Raw genomic sequence first — 16,722 nt, 5'->3', positions numbered from 1 at the left:
GGCTAAAGCATTTATAGCTTCGGACGCCTTCTCGCAGGCATAGTCGACATGGGTGTTGAAGGTCAGTTGGTCTTCTATCATTACGCCCAGTTGTTTCAACGCCCGCTTCGAGACTATGACTGAGGCTATCCTCAGCAGTAAGCAGTCAGCCAAGCAGCCAGCTAAAGGAAGCTGAGGAAGGAAAACGATCATCGGTCGGGTGACGCAGTGGACGGCTACAATAACACAGTCGTCAGCCAGCAGCACGCTATACTGCTGCTATCGAGAGCCAACTGGCTTCAGACGTACTCAGCATCTCGAGTCAGCACCAATGCTTCGAGGCACGGAAACGAGCGATCAGACAGAAATACAGCTGTTATCGAGACCCAGCCGGCTTACAAAGACGCACTCAGTATCATCGGTCCAGGGTATGGACACGGACCATCCAAATCTTGCAATTTTTATTGCATCAATACAAAAAGAATTAGAATATTTCCTATCGACGCAACGGCGTACGATTAACCAAGAAAACCAACGGGAGAACGTTACAGTCGGCAGGGGTTCATCCAAACGATTTCACTGGCTCAGATGCGGATCAGAAAGACTTCGAGTTGCGCGTGTTATATTTGCGCTGTAGGTCCCGTGTTTGTTGGTTCATTCGACAGAGATGTTTGGTTTCGCCTTGGAGTCGCATCACACCTTCGTGGGTGAATGGTACAGGCGGAAGAGATCACTTCTGAGGATGATAAGAAAAATAAAAGGGGCGGTTAAATCTGTATAATGGTGGTTTTTAGAAAAGTGTATACGAGGGACATATAGAGGAGATCGCGGCTTGCATCTCGAACCGGGACGTTGGGTGATCTTCCTCGGGCCCGGAGGGTGTCCAATAGCCGAGACCTGGCGGAACTGTACTCGGTGCACGCCTAGACAATGTGCTCGATATCGTGATATCATCGCCACAAGCGCAGATGCCACTATCCAAGAGCCCAATACGCCGGATATGTGCATCCAGCGTATAATGGTTTGTCATGAGTCGGGACATCACACGAATGAAGTCACGATCCACATCCATCTCCTTGAATCTAGGGGTCGTCGATACCTTAGGGACTATCGAATGTAGCCACCTTCCTAGTTCACCATTGCTCCACGCGGTTTACCAACTTTCGAGGGTTCTCGGATGAGTAATACTGAAAAATTCGTTGAAGAAAATTGGTCTTTCAAAAACGTCACGTCCCCAAAAAATACGAGGAGTGCTTTCCATGTTTCATCGAGCGAATGGCGTCAATGGAACTGAGGCTATCCGAAACGATGAAGTAATGGTCTGCGGGTAATGTTTCAATGACTCTAAGGGTATACTGAATAGCAGCTAGTTCTGCGGCGTAAACTGAAGCAGGGTCACTGAATTTGTAACAAGCGGCAAACTTTTGATTGAAAATACCGGAGCCAGTGGACCCTTCGAGGTTTGATCCATCTTAGAGCTGTCGACTTCTCGGAATGTATTATTAAAAATTATTTGGAAACACCTGTGGACGTATGTGGTTCGTAGTTCCACAAATTTCGTCTTTCATGGATGTGCCGAAGAAAACAGTAGATTCAGAAGAATTTATGATATGCACACGTTTGGGATTGTAATAAGAAGGATTAATGTTCTGCTCTATGTAGTTAATGTACAGGGGCATGAAACGGGTCTAAGGATTGAGCTCGACAAGCCTTTCAAAATTTTCAATCACATCTGGGTTCAAGATATATCAACAATATGAGAGTTCCCAAATTCGATTTTTCAGCGGCCGACAGGACTTCGAAACTCATACGAATTGTGGTCGGAGGCTGGTTTTCCTGATTTTTGGATGGCGATGACCTTCACTTGTCTACAATCGTGTAGTACAATGTTTGTTAGCTTCAAGAAACTTACTAAATAAGTTCAACAAGCGTCTCTTGGCAGAGTCGGGCAGCTTCTTCAACAAGTTGAATTTGATTCTGTCTGGCCCTGGAGTTTTATTGTTACATGACAAGAGAGCAAGTGAGAACTTCACCATCGTTTCGTTCGCATTATCGTGAGGGGACGCGGCGTGGTAGATCTTCTGGACCGGGTGGAATCCGGGCAAACCTTCTTGGCGAAATCGAATATCCAACGGTTTGAATATTCCGCACTCTCGTTAGTACTGTTTCGGTTTCGTAAACACCTGGCCGTGTCCCAAAGAGTGCTCGTCGATGTTTCTCTCGTTAGTCCGTCAATGAACGGACGCCAGTAACTACGTTTCTTGGCTTTCATCAAACTCTTCATTCGCGTTCTAACGTCGCGTATTGTCGATAACTAGCGGGGAACCCGTCGTCCCGGAAGGTCTTATACGCGGCGGCCTTCTTCGCGTACACGTCTGAGCATTCTTTGCCCCATCACGGATTAGGAGAACGTTTTTGTATGTTCGTGCCGGGTACTGGCTTAGTCTGAGCTGTCGAAAATCAAGCCAGCCAAAGACTGCACTCTTCTTCCGGAGGAAGTTCTTGAGTATATTCGATGTGTTCGGATATCGCGGCAGCAGAGCTCTTCCAATCGATATTTCGTGTGAGATCATACAAAATATTTTTTGATTTCAATGGCCTTGAGCCGTTATTGATTGAGACTGCGACCGGCAGATGGTCGCTGCCGTGGGGATCAGGGATTACCTTCCACGTGCAATTTAACCGCAGCGATGTTGAGCAAAGGAACAAGTCTAAGGCGTTTGGGCGCGCTGGGGAAGCAGTAATCCGTGTCATTTCACCCGTATTTCAAATTGTCAAATTGAAATTGTCGCAAAGATTGTGAATTAAGAAAGACCAGTTATCATCATAGCGGCAGCCACATGCTGAACCGTGAGAGTTCAAGTCTCCTAAAACTAGTCGCGGTGCAGGTAGGGATTCTAGGATGTCTTCTGGCCTTTCCCTTGGGTTTCAACTTGACAAGCGACAACTTATACCTGTTATCGAGGGAAGGTTTGTCTTGACAGTGATCGACGATTTTTTTTAATTTTTTATGTATATGTGTCAGACAAGAATCATTTTCTGTGGAACCACGGAAAACCGAATAAAAAATAATATTAACCCATTCATGCCCATGTTGTTTGTGGACAACAACGTTTTTAAGCAGCTATAGCTTTTGATTGAGGCAAGATTTGCTCACAAAAAAAAGTAAGCCTAATAAATGTGACTATTGGCTTTCATTTGAGTATTATCGGCTACCAGGATCAGCTCTAGAACTGAAGTTATTGCAATTAGTCTGATTGAACTCCGATGGAGCAGTGCTGCCAGGGACAGTTTACGTTGACGACGGAAAATGATTTTTTCATATAACTTTGTTAAGTTGCAATATTAGTGAAAACTGATAAAACTTATCAATTTAGATTATTTTTGGCTACGTTTTCCACGCAGTTGGACTATTGTAAATATTCTAGGAGAATTGTAGTGAGCATTGGAAGGTGAAAATTGAGCCGCTTCTAGCACTGCCATGGAAGGATCTACCTTTATGAAAAAAAGTTTTTCGAGTTTCTTGACCTCACCGTTCTCAAGAAAAAATAGTTATGAAACCCTACATGCACTAGAAAAAAGTTGGGCATGAAAGGGTTAAACAAGAATAAGAGTCGTTCGAGGAAACTATCCGTCGTAATTGAGAATAACGTTTATAGTTATAGGGCTTTTCGGATTCTACTTAAACATAACTACTCGTTAGAGTGGCAATTTTTGCGGTTTGGGAATTTCGATCATCGCCGGTAAAAAATTAAGGTATCAAATATAATATTTGAGCAAAATTGAACAATATTAACAAAAACCCCAGAGCGATTGAAGTTTTATGTGGGAAATATACCTATGTATTTTTTCAGACCTTTTATATGAAAATTCATAACATTTTGAAGCTTGGTAGAGTTCGGGCGAAAGGCTTCAAAAAAAGTTTATAAGAATGAAAGAAAACAAAAACATTTTTCTTAGAATGCAAAGCCCGAAATCTGAACATTTTCAACAATTCTTTTGAAACGATGCATCATGTACTCGAGCTCCACCCAGTTTTAAAACCTCGATCGCTATGAAAAAAAAAATTCCTATAAAACGCATGAATAAATACATGTGGGTATTTTCTATATAAAACTTTAATTGCCTTGGGGCGCGTATTAATATAATTTAATTTCGGCAAAATTTTGCCCACATATCTTTTTTTGATACATTGATTCAATTTTTTGACCGACGATAGACGAAATCGAAATTTCGACATCGCAAAAATAACTGCCTCCCTGTTACCCGTGCTGAGCACGCCACATACTCCCAAGCATTCGAAAAGGGTATTTTCGAAACATTTAGTTTTCATTCGATAGAAATAAACTGTACACACCGAAGTATACAAAATGCACATGACACTAGATACTGCTCTTCAAATCCAGTAGAAACAAGGGGAAGAGGTAAAAATAAGGAATTTGTCCCGTAAACCTAGCATTTGCCGAAACCATGCTTCACTGGAGTTAACATTAGCTTCCAAATCCAAGTAGCGCTTCAAATAATATCAGTTGGTGGATATGAATTTATACTTATAATTTAGAATCCACGCTATACTCGAAAAGAGAATCGCTGCTGTGGCAAAAATAACACCCCGTATCTTCCAGTGCTGATTACTGTCCTGAAGTACAGACAATATCTTAAGCGTTTGCTCTTCTGTGTCCTGGAGTGTTCCTGAAAATATTATTAGGCAAACTAGTACTAGATTGAGATTCACGATGTTCTTGTAAACGAACCTGAATTTTCGATCACGAAATGCGATTGATTACACTTTTGCTCTAGCGGCATTTGCTGTTTGATTCGCTTCTTCGCATCTGCCTCCGACAGATGATTTCGATCCATCAGTCTTGTTAGCTGAATGTCTTCTTCGCTGTGAAATAACTATGTTACAGTACTTATTATTGTCTTCATATACCATAATCGTTTACCAGGTAACCGTTATAATTTTGTGCATTAAATTAAGCATAATTCCAGTTTCAAACAACAATGGCAAATCTAACACGACAAAGTTATGGCCGAGGAAAAAACACTTGATAACCTCCTTGTAAACGATTCGATGAATTTCAGGGTGAGTTATCTCATTCAGTATTCTTCGTTTGTCCACGTCGTCAAAAATAATCCTACCCAACACTTCCCTGTCCAATTCTCCGCTATCAGCTTTGATCACACTATTACCGAAAGCCGCTTTGATCTTGTGCCATGCAGGTTTCCCTGGTTCCACCACTAGAACGATAGGGACATTTTGAAAGCTGTTATGCAACATTACAAAAGCGTCCTACTAAGTATATCAATAAAAATGTATCAGCAGCATCAGTAATCTACGCCCTATAAATGCCCAATTGCGATTATAGTGCGACTTGCAATTCTAATGCAGATTTTGCACTATAACTATTGCATTAACTGATCTTTGTTATGGTTTTTAATGGTTTTGATTTTAATGCAGAACCAATATAACTTACCATATCTAGCAATCGCATCGGCATCGATCACCGGGACTCCGCTTTCTCGGAAAACTTTCGAAACGGTGCTTTTCCCGGTGGAAATCCCTCCAGTCAACCCAATGAGAAACATTGCAAGTGGCACAAGATCGTCAACCTATTTTCGAAAGCCTTGAACGTGGGTGTTTCGTTCTGTACTTTTTTGATTAGCGTTAATTGACACGACAGCCAAAATTCAATATTTTCTACTTTTATGCTTACGGGATCACTGATTCAAAGTACCTCAATTGTTTTTTTGCTGCAATTTTACACTACTCTGCGCAGACGTTTGGTTTCTCAACCGTGTAAATAAGCATATAGAAAATATCTTCCTTCATGGACAATTGTAATACAAAAGCACGAAGGTTATTAAAAACCTGTTAAAAACTATTCAGAATAATTCAGAATGTCAGCCACAAAAATCGCACGGGATAAACTGACATATATGCAGTGTTTCCAGTATTCTTAAAACATCTGGAAGCTAACTAGCACTATTCGCATCTCTTCATAGAATATTTCGATCGTGATCCGACAAATGGGCGAAACTAACAAATGTACACAAACAGAGATTTGATTAATATCTGAAAGAGGAGTAAAAATACTTTATAAAAAATATAAAAACTCATTTATAAATATTTCACACTTCATGAAAATCAATAAAAAACAAAACGGCGGATCCGACTTTCAACTGTAAACAAAAAGCCAGGCGGGTTACGCCTCTGCATTTCTAAGGTAGTGTATACAGGCGAAATTGACAGCATCATTGTTTACAAGGTCCGTAAACAGAATCGCCCTAAACAAAAACCAAGTGCTTGTTACGCCCAGGGGGAATAACAAATTTTCCTCTCCAGCGAGCACGGCGAAAGCCACATTTGATTTTTGTTTTTTGGCGACACTGCAGGGCGAAATTGAGAGTCGTCAAAACAAGAGGGCGACTCAAAAATGGCCTAATCAACATTTCATAACAACACTCGGCGAAATAATGTTTTCAATTTTATCAACAAAAACGTTATTATATAAAACATTTTAGTTATGCTTCCGAAAACTAATATTGTTTCAAAGTGTTTCAATACATTTGAAGGCGCAGTATGCAAACACTGTTAAAATACGATTTAATTTTCTGAACCGAATTTTCAAAGCTATTTTTCTCGATTCGATATCATTGCGACTTCGGCCCTTTGGTCGATGCATGATCGATTTATACACACAGAGAACAGACCAAGATTTATTATTATTATTTATTTATTATTATTATTTATTAGAACTCTAAGCACCTTGGAACAGACGTACCAGATCAAACAAATCTCGACAAACATATGATTAAGGCTCAACCAAATACAAATAACCTTATGTGAAATTATGTTTGATGGGTTCTACCAGCCGAACCAAGTCAAAACCGAGAAAAAAAATTTCTTATGTATATTTTCCGAGGGGATCCGTGTTTTGTTGAAAAAGTGAACTTATTATTTAATATTCTGTATGGATTGATAAGGATTGGCATTGGTCCAGGGGCGGATCCAGAAAAAATTTCGGAGAGGGTCCGAAATTTCGATTTTAAAATATTCATTGCACAATACGTAATAACCTCATTTGAATAAAAACAGTTTTAGTGGTCGAATCCAGTTTGGAAAGATTTTGAGTTTAGAACGAATTTAAAATAGAAACTATTTCAAAATTTCTCAACAAGTTAAAAAATTTCGGGAGGGGTCCGGACCCCCAGGACCCTCCCCCTGGATCCGCCTCTGCATTGGTCAGTTCGAAATGGATTCGAATTTCTGACATTACTAAGTAAGTGTTGATAATGGTTTGAAATGCGTATGAAAAAAAATAAATTGCTCGAAATTCACGTTTTGACAGTTTTAGTGCTCGATGGAATCAAAACAAAACATTGCTAGCAGCATAACTGCAGGAACAAATCAAAACAAAAACATAAATTTTGTTGCCAGAACTATTGAAATATTCGAAAATGCTTGATTTCCAGTTGCCGCCCGAACAAAAATGTATAACACAATTACAATGATTTTCATTGTTACATTATAAAGAAAACCGATGTAAAAAGATTAAATATGTTGGAAAATGTTCAATGTATATACAATCACATGTGTAGTTTCTACAACCAATTTCATTGCAAAACCGATTTTTACATCGTAAAAGGGGGGTCGTTAGGAGATGTAACAATGAAAAAATTGGCTTTTTTCCATACATTTTGATACCACTTACAACGATTTAGGACGTTATTCTGTTGTAGATTTTGGAAGTCAAAACGTTGATTTACATTGTTTTCACAATTTTACTTGTTTTTTTTTTTACAGAGAATTCACTGTTAAATTGAATTTCCAGCAAAATTGTGATTTATACATATTTTTTATTTTTATTACATTGAATCAAAGTGCTTGCTTTCCTACAAGCGCATCGCATACGGGAGCATAATATTGTCAGCTGAAAAATTCGTACAGTAAAAACCTTTAGCATTCGTAGCAATTTTGAAAAATATTTCTACTTACTTAGTTGTCATGTTCCGTGGAACAAGCTCCACTGCCGCCAAGAGCTGCAGTTTACATTTTGACAAGGCTATGTCATGTGTTCTTTGGATATTTAATTCCTAACAAGACATTCAGTACACACGCACATACGTTGCTTATTCTGGGTATATGTCGGGCAATCACAAAACATCCCATCTAGTGTCGCTCTGCGCACTTTACCAACCATCTTCGTTAATACTTCCGCATCGTTATGGTTAATGTCCCATTAGTTTCTGGAAGTGTACAATCGACCGATATCAGTGCAAGTAACGTACTTCAGAAATCGTGACATCAGCTGCTTCTTACCTCCTATCGACCATTGTCCCACTATAGTCGTGATTCGCTGGTTGGGTCACAGCCTTGTCCAACTAACGAATTTGATCCGCTAGTTGGACCGTCAGACAAATGTTAAAAACTCTACAAAAGAGATGTTGGCAGTGTAAATGCATCTGTTCACATCTCTGAATATTGTCAGATTGATTGTCAAAGTAAATTTGACATAAGATTTTGACGTTCATATGCTTTTTAGTTGGACAATGGTCCAACTAGCGGAGGCCCAACTAAAAAGCGGTCCAGTTAAAAAGTGTCCAACCATCGAATCACGACTGTAAAAATCATCTGACCGTCTAAATTTCGTGTCAAATTTACTTTGACAATCAATCTGACAATATTTACAGATGTGAACAGATGCATTTACACTGCTAACATCTCCTTTGGAGAGTTTTTGACATTTGTCAGTCGGTCCAACTAGCGAATCAAATTCGTTAGTTGGACAAAGCTGTGGCCCAACCAGCGAATCACGACTGTAATAACTACTTACTAAAGTTTTAAAACCGGAAAATATACCACGAAGCGAACAAACGGAACGCCATGATGACACAAATATAACAACCAATTAAATGCATGAGAAAATGAAGAGCGTCATTTTTGTGTAAAATCTAAGAAAATACTGAAAACCAAAACATGTTATTATAAAAAATATTGTTAACAACAGTAACTGTTGAAAATGCAATGTTTCTACTAACAATTCTGATGTTCCGTTCTGTTCGGGTAGTCTTTGTTAGAATCTTTCAATAATTCTGGCAACAAAATTTATGTTTTTTGTTTTGATCTGTTCCTGCAGTTATGCTGCTGGAAATGTTCCGCTTTGATTTTATCGAGCACTGAAGCTGTCAAAACGTCAAACCTCTCTGCGAACGCATGTTACATAATTTTTAAATGATCCCCAATAAACATGCAAGTTGTCACGTTATCATTCATAAATACATGTGTTCATTGATATGAATACGAATGCGAATAAAATTTAATGATAGTAGTAGTATGTTGTGAGCTGGCCGGCTGTTCTGTTTTATGAATGTACAATAAAAAACCAAAATGCTTTTTCGTGTACTTCGTTTTAATTTTGCTAGTTGGATCACCGGCGGACGTAGAAAAAGGATTATAGGGTTAGTAGAATCATAAAGTTGTATTGTTTATTGGGGCTTTAACCTCGATGGCTCATTCGCCCGTAGAATCATAAAATTACAAAGTCATGATTCAATCCAAACTATTCTACTATTTGATTCTTTTCAGAGTTGTTGGAACTGTAGTAGCTGGTGGCACGATTGCAACGTATTTTCAGAAAAATGAAGCAAATATGGCATCAACGCTATCCATCGGCAAATTTATGGCCGATCCGATAACTCCAAACGGCAAATTAGCGGCTAATTCTAACGATATGAAGACTAAGATGGAACTGCTGATCATGAAAATTCAAGCGGATTTCTGTCGCGCTCTGGAAAATGAAGAAAACTTTGGCAAAAAGTTTACTGTTGATCGCTGGGAACGCCAAGAAGGTGGAGGCGGGATTACCTGTGTCCTGCAGGATGGGGATGTCTTTGAGAAAGCTGGGGTCAACGTTTCTGTAGTGCACGGTATGTTACCAAAGGGAGCGATTCAACAAATGAAATCCAGGGGTAAAGAACTAGCTGATGGCGATTTGCCGTTCTTTGCTACCGGAGTGAGTGCCGTGATCCATCCCAGAAACCCAATGGTGCCCACTATTCATTTCAACTACCGATACTTTGAGGTTACAGATTCAAAAGGCAACAAGCAATGGTGGTTCGGGGGAGGTACCGTAGAATTTCGGAACTATTTGTCATACACTTTCAGCATGTTTTTTTAGGAACTGACCTCACACCCTATTATTTGAACGAAGAGGACGCGATTCATTTTCATCGAGCTTTAAAAGATGCCTGTGATGAACATGACCGAAATTACTATCCAAAATTCAAGGAGTGGTGTGACACATATTTCTACATTCCCCATAGGAGTGAGTGTCGCGGTGTTGGTGGTATATTTTTCGATGACCTTGACACACCTGATGAGGAAAGTGCCTTTGAATTCGTTTCAAGCTGCGCCCATTCGGTGATACCATCCTATCTCCCGTTGGTAAGGAAGCATAAAAATGAATCCTACGGAGATCGCGAACGGCAATGGCAACTGCTGCGTCGGGGGCGGTACGTGGAATTTAATTTGATTTACGATCGTGGAACTAAGTTCGGTTTGTATACACCGGGTGCTCGCTATGAAAGTATTCTGATGTCTCTACCACTCACTGCGGTAAGTATCGAATGCTTCAATATAGATCAAATGATTGTTCATACCCACGTTTACAAATCAGAGTCGTGGACAAATTTTCAGCCTTATTTTGTACTACGATGAATCCATTTTTCGAATGATTGTGACTCCATCAAAGCCGTCTTCCGTTTTAATTTTTTTTTTAATTTCATTATAAACAATTTGTGCCAAATAGCGTTATACAGAATAAGGATGAACGCCATGTTTTCAAAGGGTGGCCACAGACGATATCTAAATGCATTTTATGGTTGTACTTTTCAGAAATGGGAATACATGAACATACCCAATCCCGAGAGCAAGGAAGGTGAGATTATACATGTATTAAGGAACCCTAGAGACTGGTTACAAACCTCAAAATAACCGCGATGTATTTATTTTTGTTAAAGTTTTTCATATTCATCAACAAAAAAGGTTTATTGGAGAAGGTTCATCGCTAGACGTTCTGCTTCAGTCAGTGTAATATCACCAACATTAATAGCAATTTTTCGTTTCTTAGACGATTTCTTTCGTGATGTTGCTTTTTCAATAGGCGACGAAACAACATTTTTATCATCAACTAAATTGTCTTTCGAATACACTTTATCCGGATCTGGAAGCCAGTCTAAGTCAACACTATTCTCCTCGCCGCTGTCGAATTGATCATCATCCTCTTCTTCAGCTTTTCGTTTGAGTTTTTCCTTCTTCGCAATCCGTCTGGCTTTTTTGAGGTTTTTGTAGCGCTCCTTATCCTCAGCGTCAGCCAGACGAAGCTGGGCGCGAGCCTTTTCGATATTGTACACATCATTTTCTATCGCGTCTTCTAAGGCATGGCCACTATCATCGAAACATATTTTTTTATTAACAACCAACGACTTCTTCAGCAGTTTCACCTTCGTTACCTTTTTCTTCGGTTCTGCACACAACGGAAGATCATCTGAAGGTCCTGAAGGTTTCTGTACAGTTTGTTCTTTAACGGTAAATAGCTCACCATCATCGTCTTCGTCATCCTCGTCTAATGTTACTTTAACATCTGTGTTCACATTTTTTGGTTTGCCGCCCATTTTAGACAAGAAACGAACGCGAGGTGTAACTAGCAGCCCCAGTGACTTGGCATACCCTTCCAGGTCCAGCTTCGAAACATCAAACACACTTTTATCCTTCATCAGCGCAACCGACTTTACATAGGCAACGAAGGCTCGTTTGGCCATTTCTTTCAGTTCGGGCGACTGAGCCAAAAACGATTGTATTTTGATCAGTGGCGAAAACAACTGCTTTTCATCGATATTAATTTTGTTGATTGGTACCTTAGTTTTCTCCAACATGCCAACCACACCGGATTCTTCATGTGGCAGCACGACAAGCAAGCTTTCCCCGCTATTGTTAAGGCGCGCAGTTCGCCCCGCTCTATGAATGTACTGTGTGGCATCCTCCGGACAGTCCAGTTGAACGACCCAGTTTACTTTCGGGAAATCGAGCCCACGGGACGCAATATCCGTTGACATCATGCACACATTACTGCGCGCGCAAAACTCGGCATAGATCTTGTTTCGCTTTTCCTGATTCATGCCACCGTATAACGGAAGTAGCAGTATATTAGGACGAAGCTTGCGAAATATCTCATAGAAGTATTTTACCTGTGAACAGAAAAAAAATTTTGTTAGCCAGATTGTGTACAGATTAAAGTCTAAAAACTGCGTACTTGTTTGCAAGTGGCAAAGAACACAATAATTTTTTGTTTCGGATGTGCCTTCAGAAACGACCACAGCATTGTTAGCTTTTCACTTAATTCGATGGCCACATAATTTTGCTGTAACCGATTCGGAGTCGTGTACTCTTCTGAATCATGTGGTGCAATGTAAATAGGATTTTTTAGGTTCAACCGAGCCAAATCCTTCACCGATTTGGTTTGGGTAGCCGAAAACAGCAATGTTTGCCGTTCAACTGGCAAATTCTCAATTATAGAGTTCATGGCCGTTTCAAAACCCATATCCAAACAACGATCCGCCTCATCCAGGACTAATATTTTAAGATTTGTAGAATCAAACAGCGGATTTTGATCCATATGCTGTAACAACCGTCCCGGTGTACATATGATAATGTTCAACTGATGCAATCGATTCTTCTCGAATTTCAGGTTTTGACCGCCGATTATAAGACCAGTAGTGAAATCATGGTGTTTTCCAATTTTTGCAACGACTTCAAAAATCTGCAGTGCTAGCTCACGAGTTGGGGTTATTATCAAAGCACCAAGTCCGTCCAATCGAGTCCATTGGCGTGTATACAGTTTTTCAAATATTGGTATAAGAAATGCGAGTGTCTTTCCGCTTCCGGTTTTGGCCGCCGCTAAAATATCTTTTCCAAGCAGTGCAGGTAGAATAGACTCACGCTGGATAGCGGTTGGGATTTTGTAATTGGCCTGTGCCAATCCCTGGAGGGTCTTTTTGGATAGAGGAAAATCCGAAAACTTGCTTTTTCCATCAATTTCTGACGTCGTGTATTGCTCACTGAGCCTAGTAATTTCAGCTGCTTCATCGTTGACTGAAAACTTTAACCTACTATCCTTCTTTTTATACTTGGGCTTCTGCTTATGCTTATCGCTTCTAGGATTCCCGAAACGTGGTCGTTTGTTTTTAACTTTAAATGTGGCCATGATTCGCAGATGAATGAAATACGTATGTATTTTATTTACATTGCACTAACTACTTCGAAACTAACCGCAAAACACGAACTGAGATGCCAGGTAGTATTTTTAATGGGCAAATATAAAAGACGATGGGGACGTCACTTCACAATAATATTGTTTTATTCCGTGCAGTATTGCATAAATTCGTATTTTTCCGGTAAATTTCAAAAATTTAAACAATTTTCTAATAAATCGAGTATTGCTAAAATATTTGAAGAAATTACAACAAAAATCTCCAATCTCAATCCAATTGTGCTCGAATTCCAACCAATTTGATGGAATTGGCAACTCTGCATACTGTATGTTCGAATTTTTCTATAATTCTGGCAACAAAATTTATGTTTTTATTTTGATGTGTTCCTGCTGTTATGTGCTTGATTCCATCGAGCACAAACTGTCAAAACGTGAATTTCGAGCAATTCTCGAGTTCTTTTTCAAATGGACGCAGGGATGCCAGGAGCACAGATTTATCTGTGTTCCACAGATTTTCAATATGCTACACAGATTGCAAAAGATGCACAGATTTCCACAGTTTTCTGTTTCAACGCACAGATTTTCACATCTTTCTTCTAGAATGCACAGTTTAGCACAGATTTCTCAATTTTTTACCTTGCACTTAATTTTTGACGCGCAAAAACCAAAAAAAAGGTCATTACATCTTGTTTTCAGCCAAATTTGTACGTTTTCCGTGACACAGATAGACACAGATTTTTAAATGGGCGGCGCAGATTTTTCAAAATATCACCTGGCATCCCTGAATGGACGTATCATTTGGTGGAAACCGAGAAAAATTGGTTTAAAGCTAGGGGCAGATCACTCTAGAAATGTATAACAAATTTGCATCAAATTAAAAAAAATACTCCCTCGCAGAAAAGTTTGTTTAATAAACGTCCGAAGCTGAATCAATTTGTTCGACGTAGGGCAAGTTTGAATGTAGGGCTAGTTTTTTGTAGGGTTTTGACGTCTTACACGCAACGCAAAATACATTGCACGCAACGCAAAATATATTGGACGCAACGCAAAATACATTATGAATTTCTATTGTGATGGAAAGAAATGCATCTAATTTAGCTGATTGCCCATAGGTTTAAAGCTTCTAGCGGAAATTTTCAAATCCTATTTAAAAATACTGGAGAAATTCCAGCATCGATTTTACATAAAACATTGTTTGCCACATCTTTTTATGTAACGTAACATTTCTACACTTTTGATGCGTGTATTAGGGGCAGATCACTCTAAGAATGTATAACAAATTTGCAAATTTGTTATACATTCTTTTGCAAATTGAAAAAAAATGCATTTAATTTCCATTTTTGCATCAGCTTTACACTGCCTCGCAGAAAAGTTTGTTTAACAAACGTCCTACGCTGATCCACTTTGTTCGACGTTTTGTTGAATGTAGGGCTAGGGGCAGATCACTTGTGATGCATTTTTAAAAATCAGCGAAATTAAATGCATTTATTTCCATCAAAATAGAAATTCATAATGTATTTTGCGTTGCGTGCAATGTTTTTGCGTTGCGTGCAATGTTGTTTGCGTTGCGTGTAAGACGTCAAAACCCTACAGAAAAACTAGCCCTGCATTTAACAAAACGTCGAACAAAGTGGATCAGCGTAGGACATTTGTTAAACAAACTTTTTTGCGAGGCAGTGCAAAGCTGATGCAAAAATGGAAATTAAATGCATTTTTTCAATTTGATGCAAATTTGTTATACATTCTTAGAGTGATCTGCCCCTAGTGCGTGTATCATGTAAAAAATTTATGTTGTTATATATTGTGAATCTTCTTGAAACCAAATTTTCAGCCATGCGCCACCGGGCCGTGCGATGAATTACGCGCCCATCTAGTTTGCGTCAGTGCGAATGAGAAAACGATTTTCGATCGCACTCCTGTGTGTCCCATATAGCAACAACTTGACGAAATGCTAGATTATCTCGAGATAGACAATACGTCAAATCAGATTAGACTGTTTATAATTTCTGAAAGCAGTTACGTCGGTTGGTTTTTACGATTCTTTTTCTTATTTTTATCAAATTTGAACACTAAGATTTCTGACAGCAATGTACAACCACAGATGCAATGTATCGCCAAAGGATTTTGGTTTGTTTGCCTCACGAAATACCTAACTTAAACCGGTTTTTGCAGTGCAAAATGTTTTGTTTTCATCACGAAATAATTCGGCACCGTTTCTTTTTTAACGGGAATAGAAAGACTTATGGTGCTAACCCTTTCATGCCCAACTTTTTTCTAGTGCATGTAGGGTATCAAAACTATTTTTCTTGAGAACGGTGAAGTCAAGAAACTCGAAAAACCTTTTTTTTTCATAAAGGTAAGTCCTTCCATGGTAGTGCTAGAAGCTGCGCAATTTTTACCTTCCAATGCTCACTACAATTCTCCTAGAATATTTACAATAGTCCAACTGCGTGGAAAACGTAGCCAAAAATAATCTAAATTGATATTTTTTATCAGTTTTCACTAATATTGCAACTTAACAAAGTTATATGAAAAATTCATTTTCCATCGTCAACGTAAACTGTCCCTGGCAGCACTGCTCCATCGGAGTTCAATCAGACTAACTGCAATAACTTCAGTTCTAGAGCTGATCCTTGTAACTGTTCACACTCAAATGAAAGCCAATAGTCACATTTATTAGCCTTACTTGTTTTTGTGAGCAAATCTTGCCTCAATCAAAAGTTATATCTGCTTAAAAACGTTGTTGTGCATAAGCAACATGGGCGTGAATGGGTTAAATAATATAAGCAAATCTCCAGTACTTTTTGAAATGGACGAATGAGATTTTTGGTAGAAACCAAGAGAAATGGAAAACATCAGTTTCTTGCGTAAACTTTTAACTCCTATTTCAAACTACTGGCAAAATTCCAACATCGATTTCACATTTTCAATTCATTTTCACACCATTTTACGTAAAGTAATCGCGAGATAATCGTTTTAACTTACTGTTACGTGTATTATGTTGAAATTGAGAAAAAACCATGATACGCCATTTTGATTTCTTGACTGTATCATACACCTTTAGATTCGTCGTTTTGATATTTATGTTGTATTATTCGTTAGTCGGATTAGACTGTTACTAAATTCTGAAACAGCTACGTCATTTGGTTTTTGCTATTCTTTGAACGTTAAAATTATTAATTTTTAATTCGGACCTAGTAAGGGTTTATGAACAATAGAACTGGAACGTGTCATGAAGGCCTGGTCAATTATGCACTTTTTTTCTAAGGCCACTTTTTCCGATCTTTTACCGTATTGTGTATAAACGGTTCTGCGTAAAAGTACATGAAAGGTCCAAATTACCCCAACCCTGTTCCAATTCGGGCCACCCATTTCTTATCGATTTTTTGCAATAGAAATTAATTCCTATTTTGGCCTTAATTATTCCAATTTGATTTTCACTACATTTCGAATTGTGAAATGAAAAGTCCTC

The 16,722-nt window shown here is 38.9% G+C and overlaps 3 protein-coding genes across 4 annotated transcripts; 1 reads left to right on the top strand and 2 right to left on the bottom strand.

Annotated features, from left to right (window-relative positions):
• Positions 1 to 4,287: 4,287 nt before the first annotated feature.
• Positions 4,288 to 5,910, bottom strand: LOC131683607 (dephospho-CoA kinase domain-containing protein). Of its 2 annotated transcripts, none has more exons than XM_058965721.1 (5): positions 5,697 to 5,910; positions 5,457 to 5,627; positions 4,926 to 5,220; positions 4,734 to 4,867; positions 4,288 to 4,671 (listed from the first exon to the last, which is right to left on the bottom strand). In XM_058965721.1, the coding sequence occupies exons 2-5, from the start codon at positions 5,566 to 5,568 to the stop codon at positions 4,505 to 4,507; spliced, it is 708 nt and encodes a 235-aa protein (XP_058821704.1). In that variant the 5' UTR covers positions 5,569 to 5,627; positions 5,697 to 5,910; the 3' UTR covers positions 4,288 to 4,504. The 2 variants fall into 2 exon arrangements, with proteins under 2 accessions (XP_058821704.1, XP_058821705.1); XM_058965722.1 differs by having other exon boundaries at positions 5,718 to 5,910.
• Positions 5,911 to 9,184: 3,274 nt separating this feature from the next.
• LOC131683606 (oxygen-dependent coproporphyrinogen-III oxidase) lies at positions 9,185 to 11,043 on the top strand. The gene is made up of 4 exons (XM_058965719.1): positions 9,185 to 9,441; positions 9,569 to 10,107; positions 10,161 to 10,597; positions 10,877 to 11,043. The coding sequence occupies exons 1-4, from the start codon at positions 9,371 to 9,373 to the stop codon at positions 10,973 to 10,975; spliced, it is 1,146 nt and encodes a 381-aa protein (XP_058821702.1). The 5' UTR covers positions 9,185 to 9,370; the 3' UTR covers positions 10,976 to 11,043.
• LOC131683605 (probable ATP-dependent RNA helicase DDX10) lies at positions 10,958 to 13,322 on the bottom strand. The gene is made up of 2 exons (XM_058965718.1): positions 12,294 to 13,322; positions 10,958 to 12,228 (listed from the first exon to the last, which is right to left on the bottom strand). The coding sequence occupies exons 1-2, from the start codon at positions 13,242 to 13,244 to the stop codon at positions 11,029 to 11,031; spliced, it is 2,151 nt and encodes a 716-aa protein (XP_058821701.1). The 5' UTR covers positions 13,245 to 13,322; the 3' UTR covers positions 10,958 to 11,028.
• Between the last annotated feature and the right edge of the window lie 3,400 nt (positions 13,323 to 16,722).

This window comes from Topomyia yanbarensis, chromosome 2 (genome assembly GCF_030247195.1).
Source record: "Topomyia yanbarensis strain Yona2022 chromosome 2, ASM3024719v1, whole genome shotgun sequence".
Lineage (NCBI taxonomy): Eukaryota > Metazoa > Arthropoda > Insecta > Diptera > Culicidae > Topomyia > Topomyia yanbarensis.
This window is presented reverse-complemented; position numbering and strand designations above follow the sequence as displayed.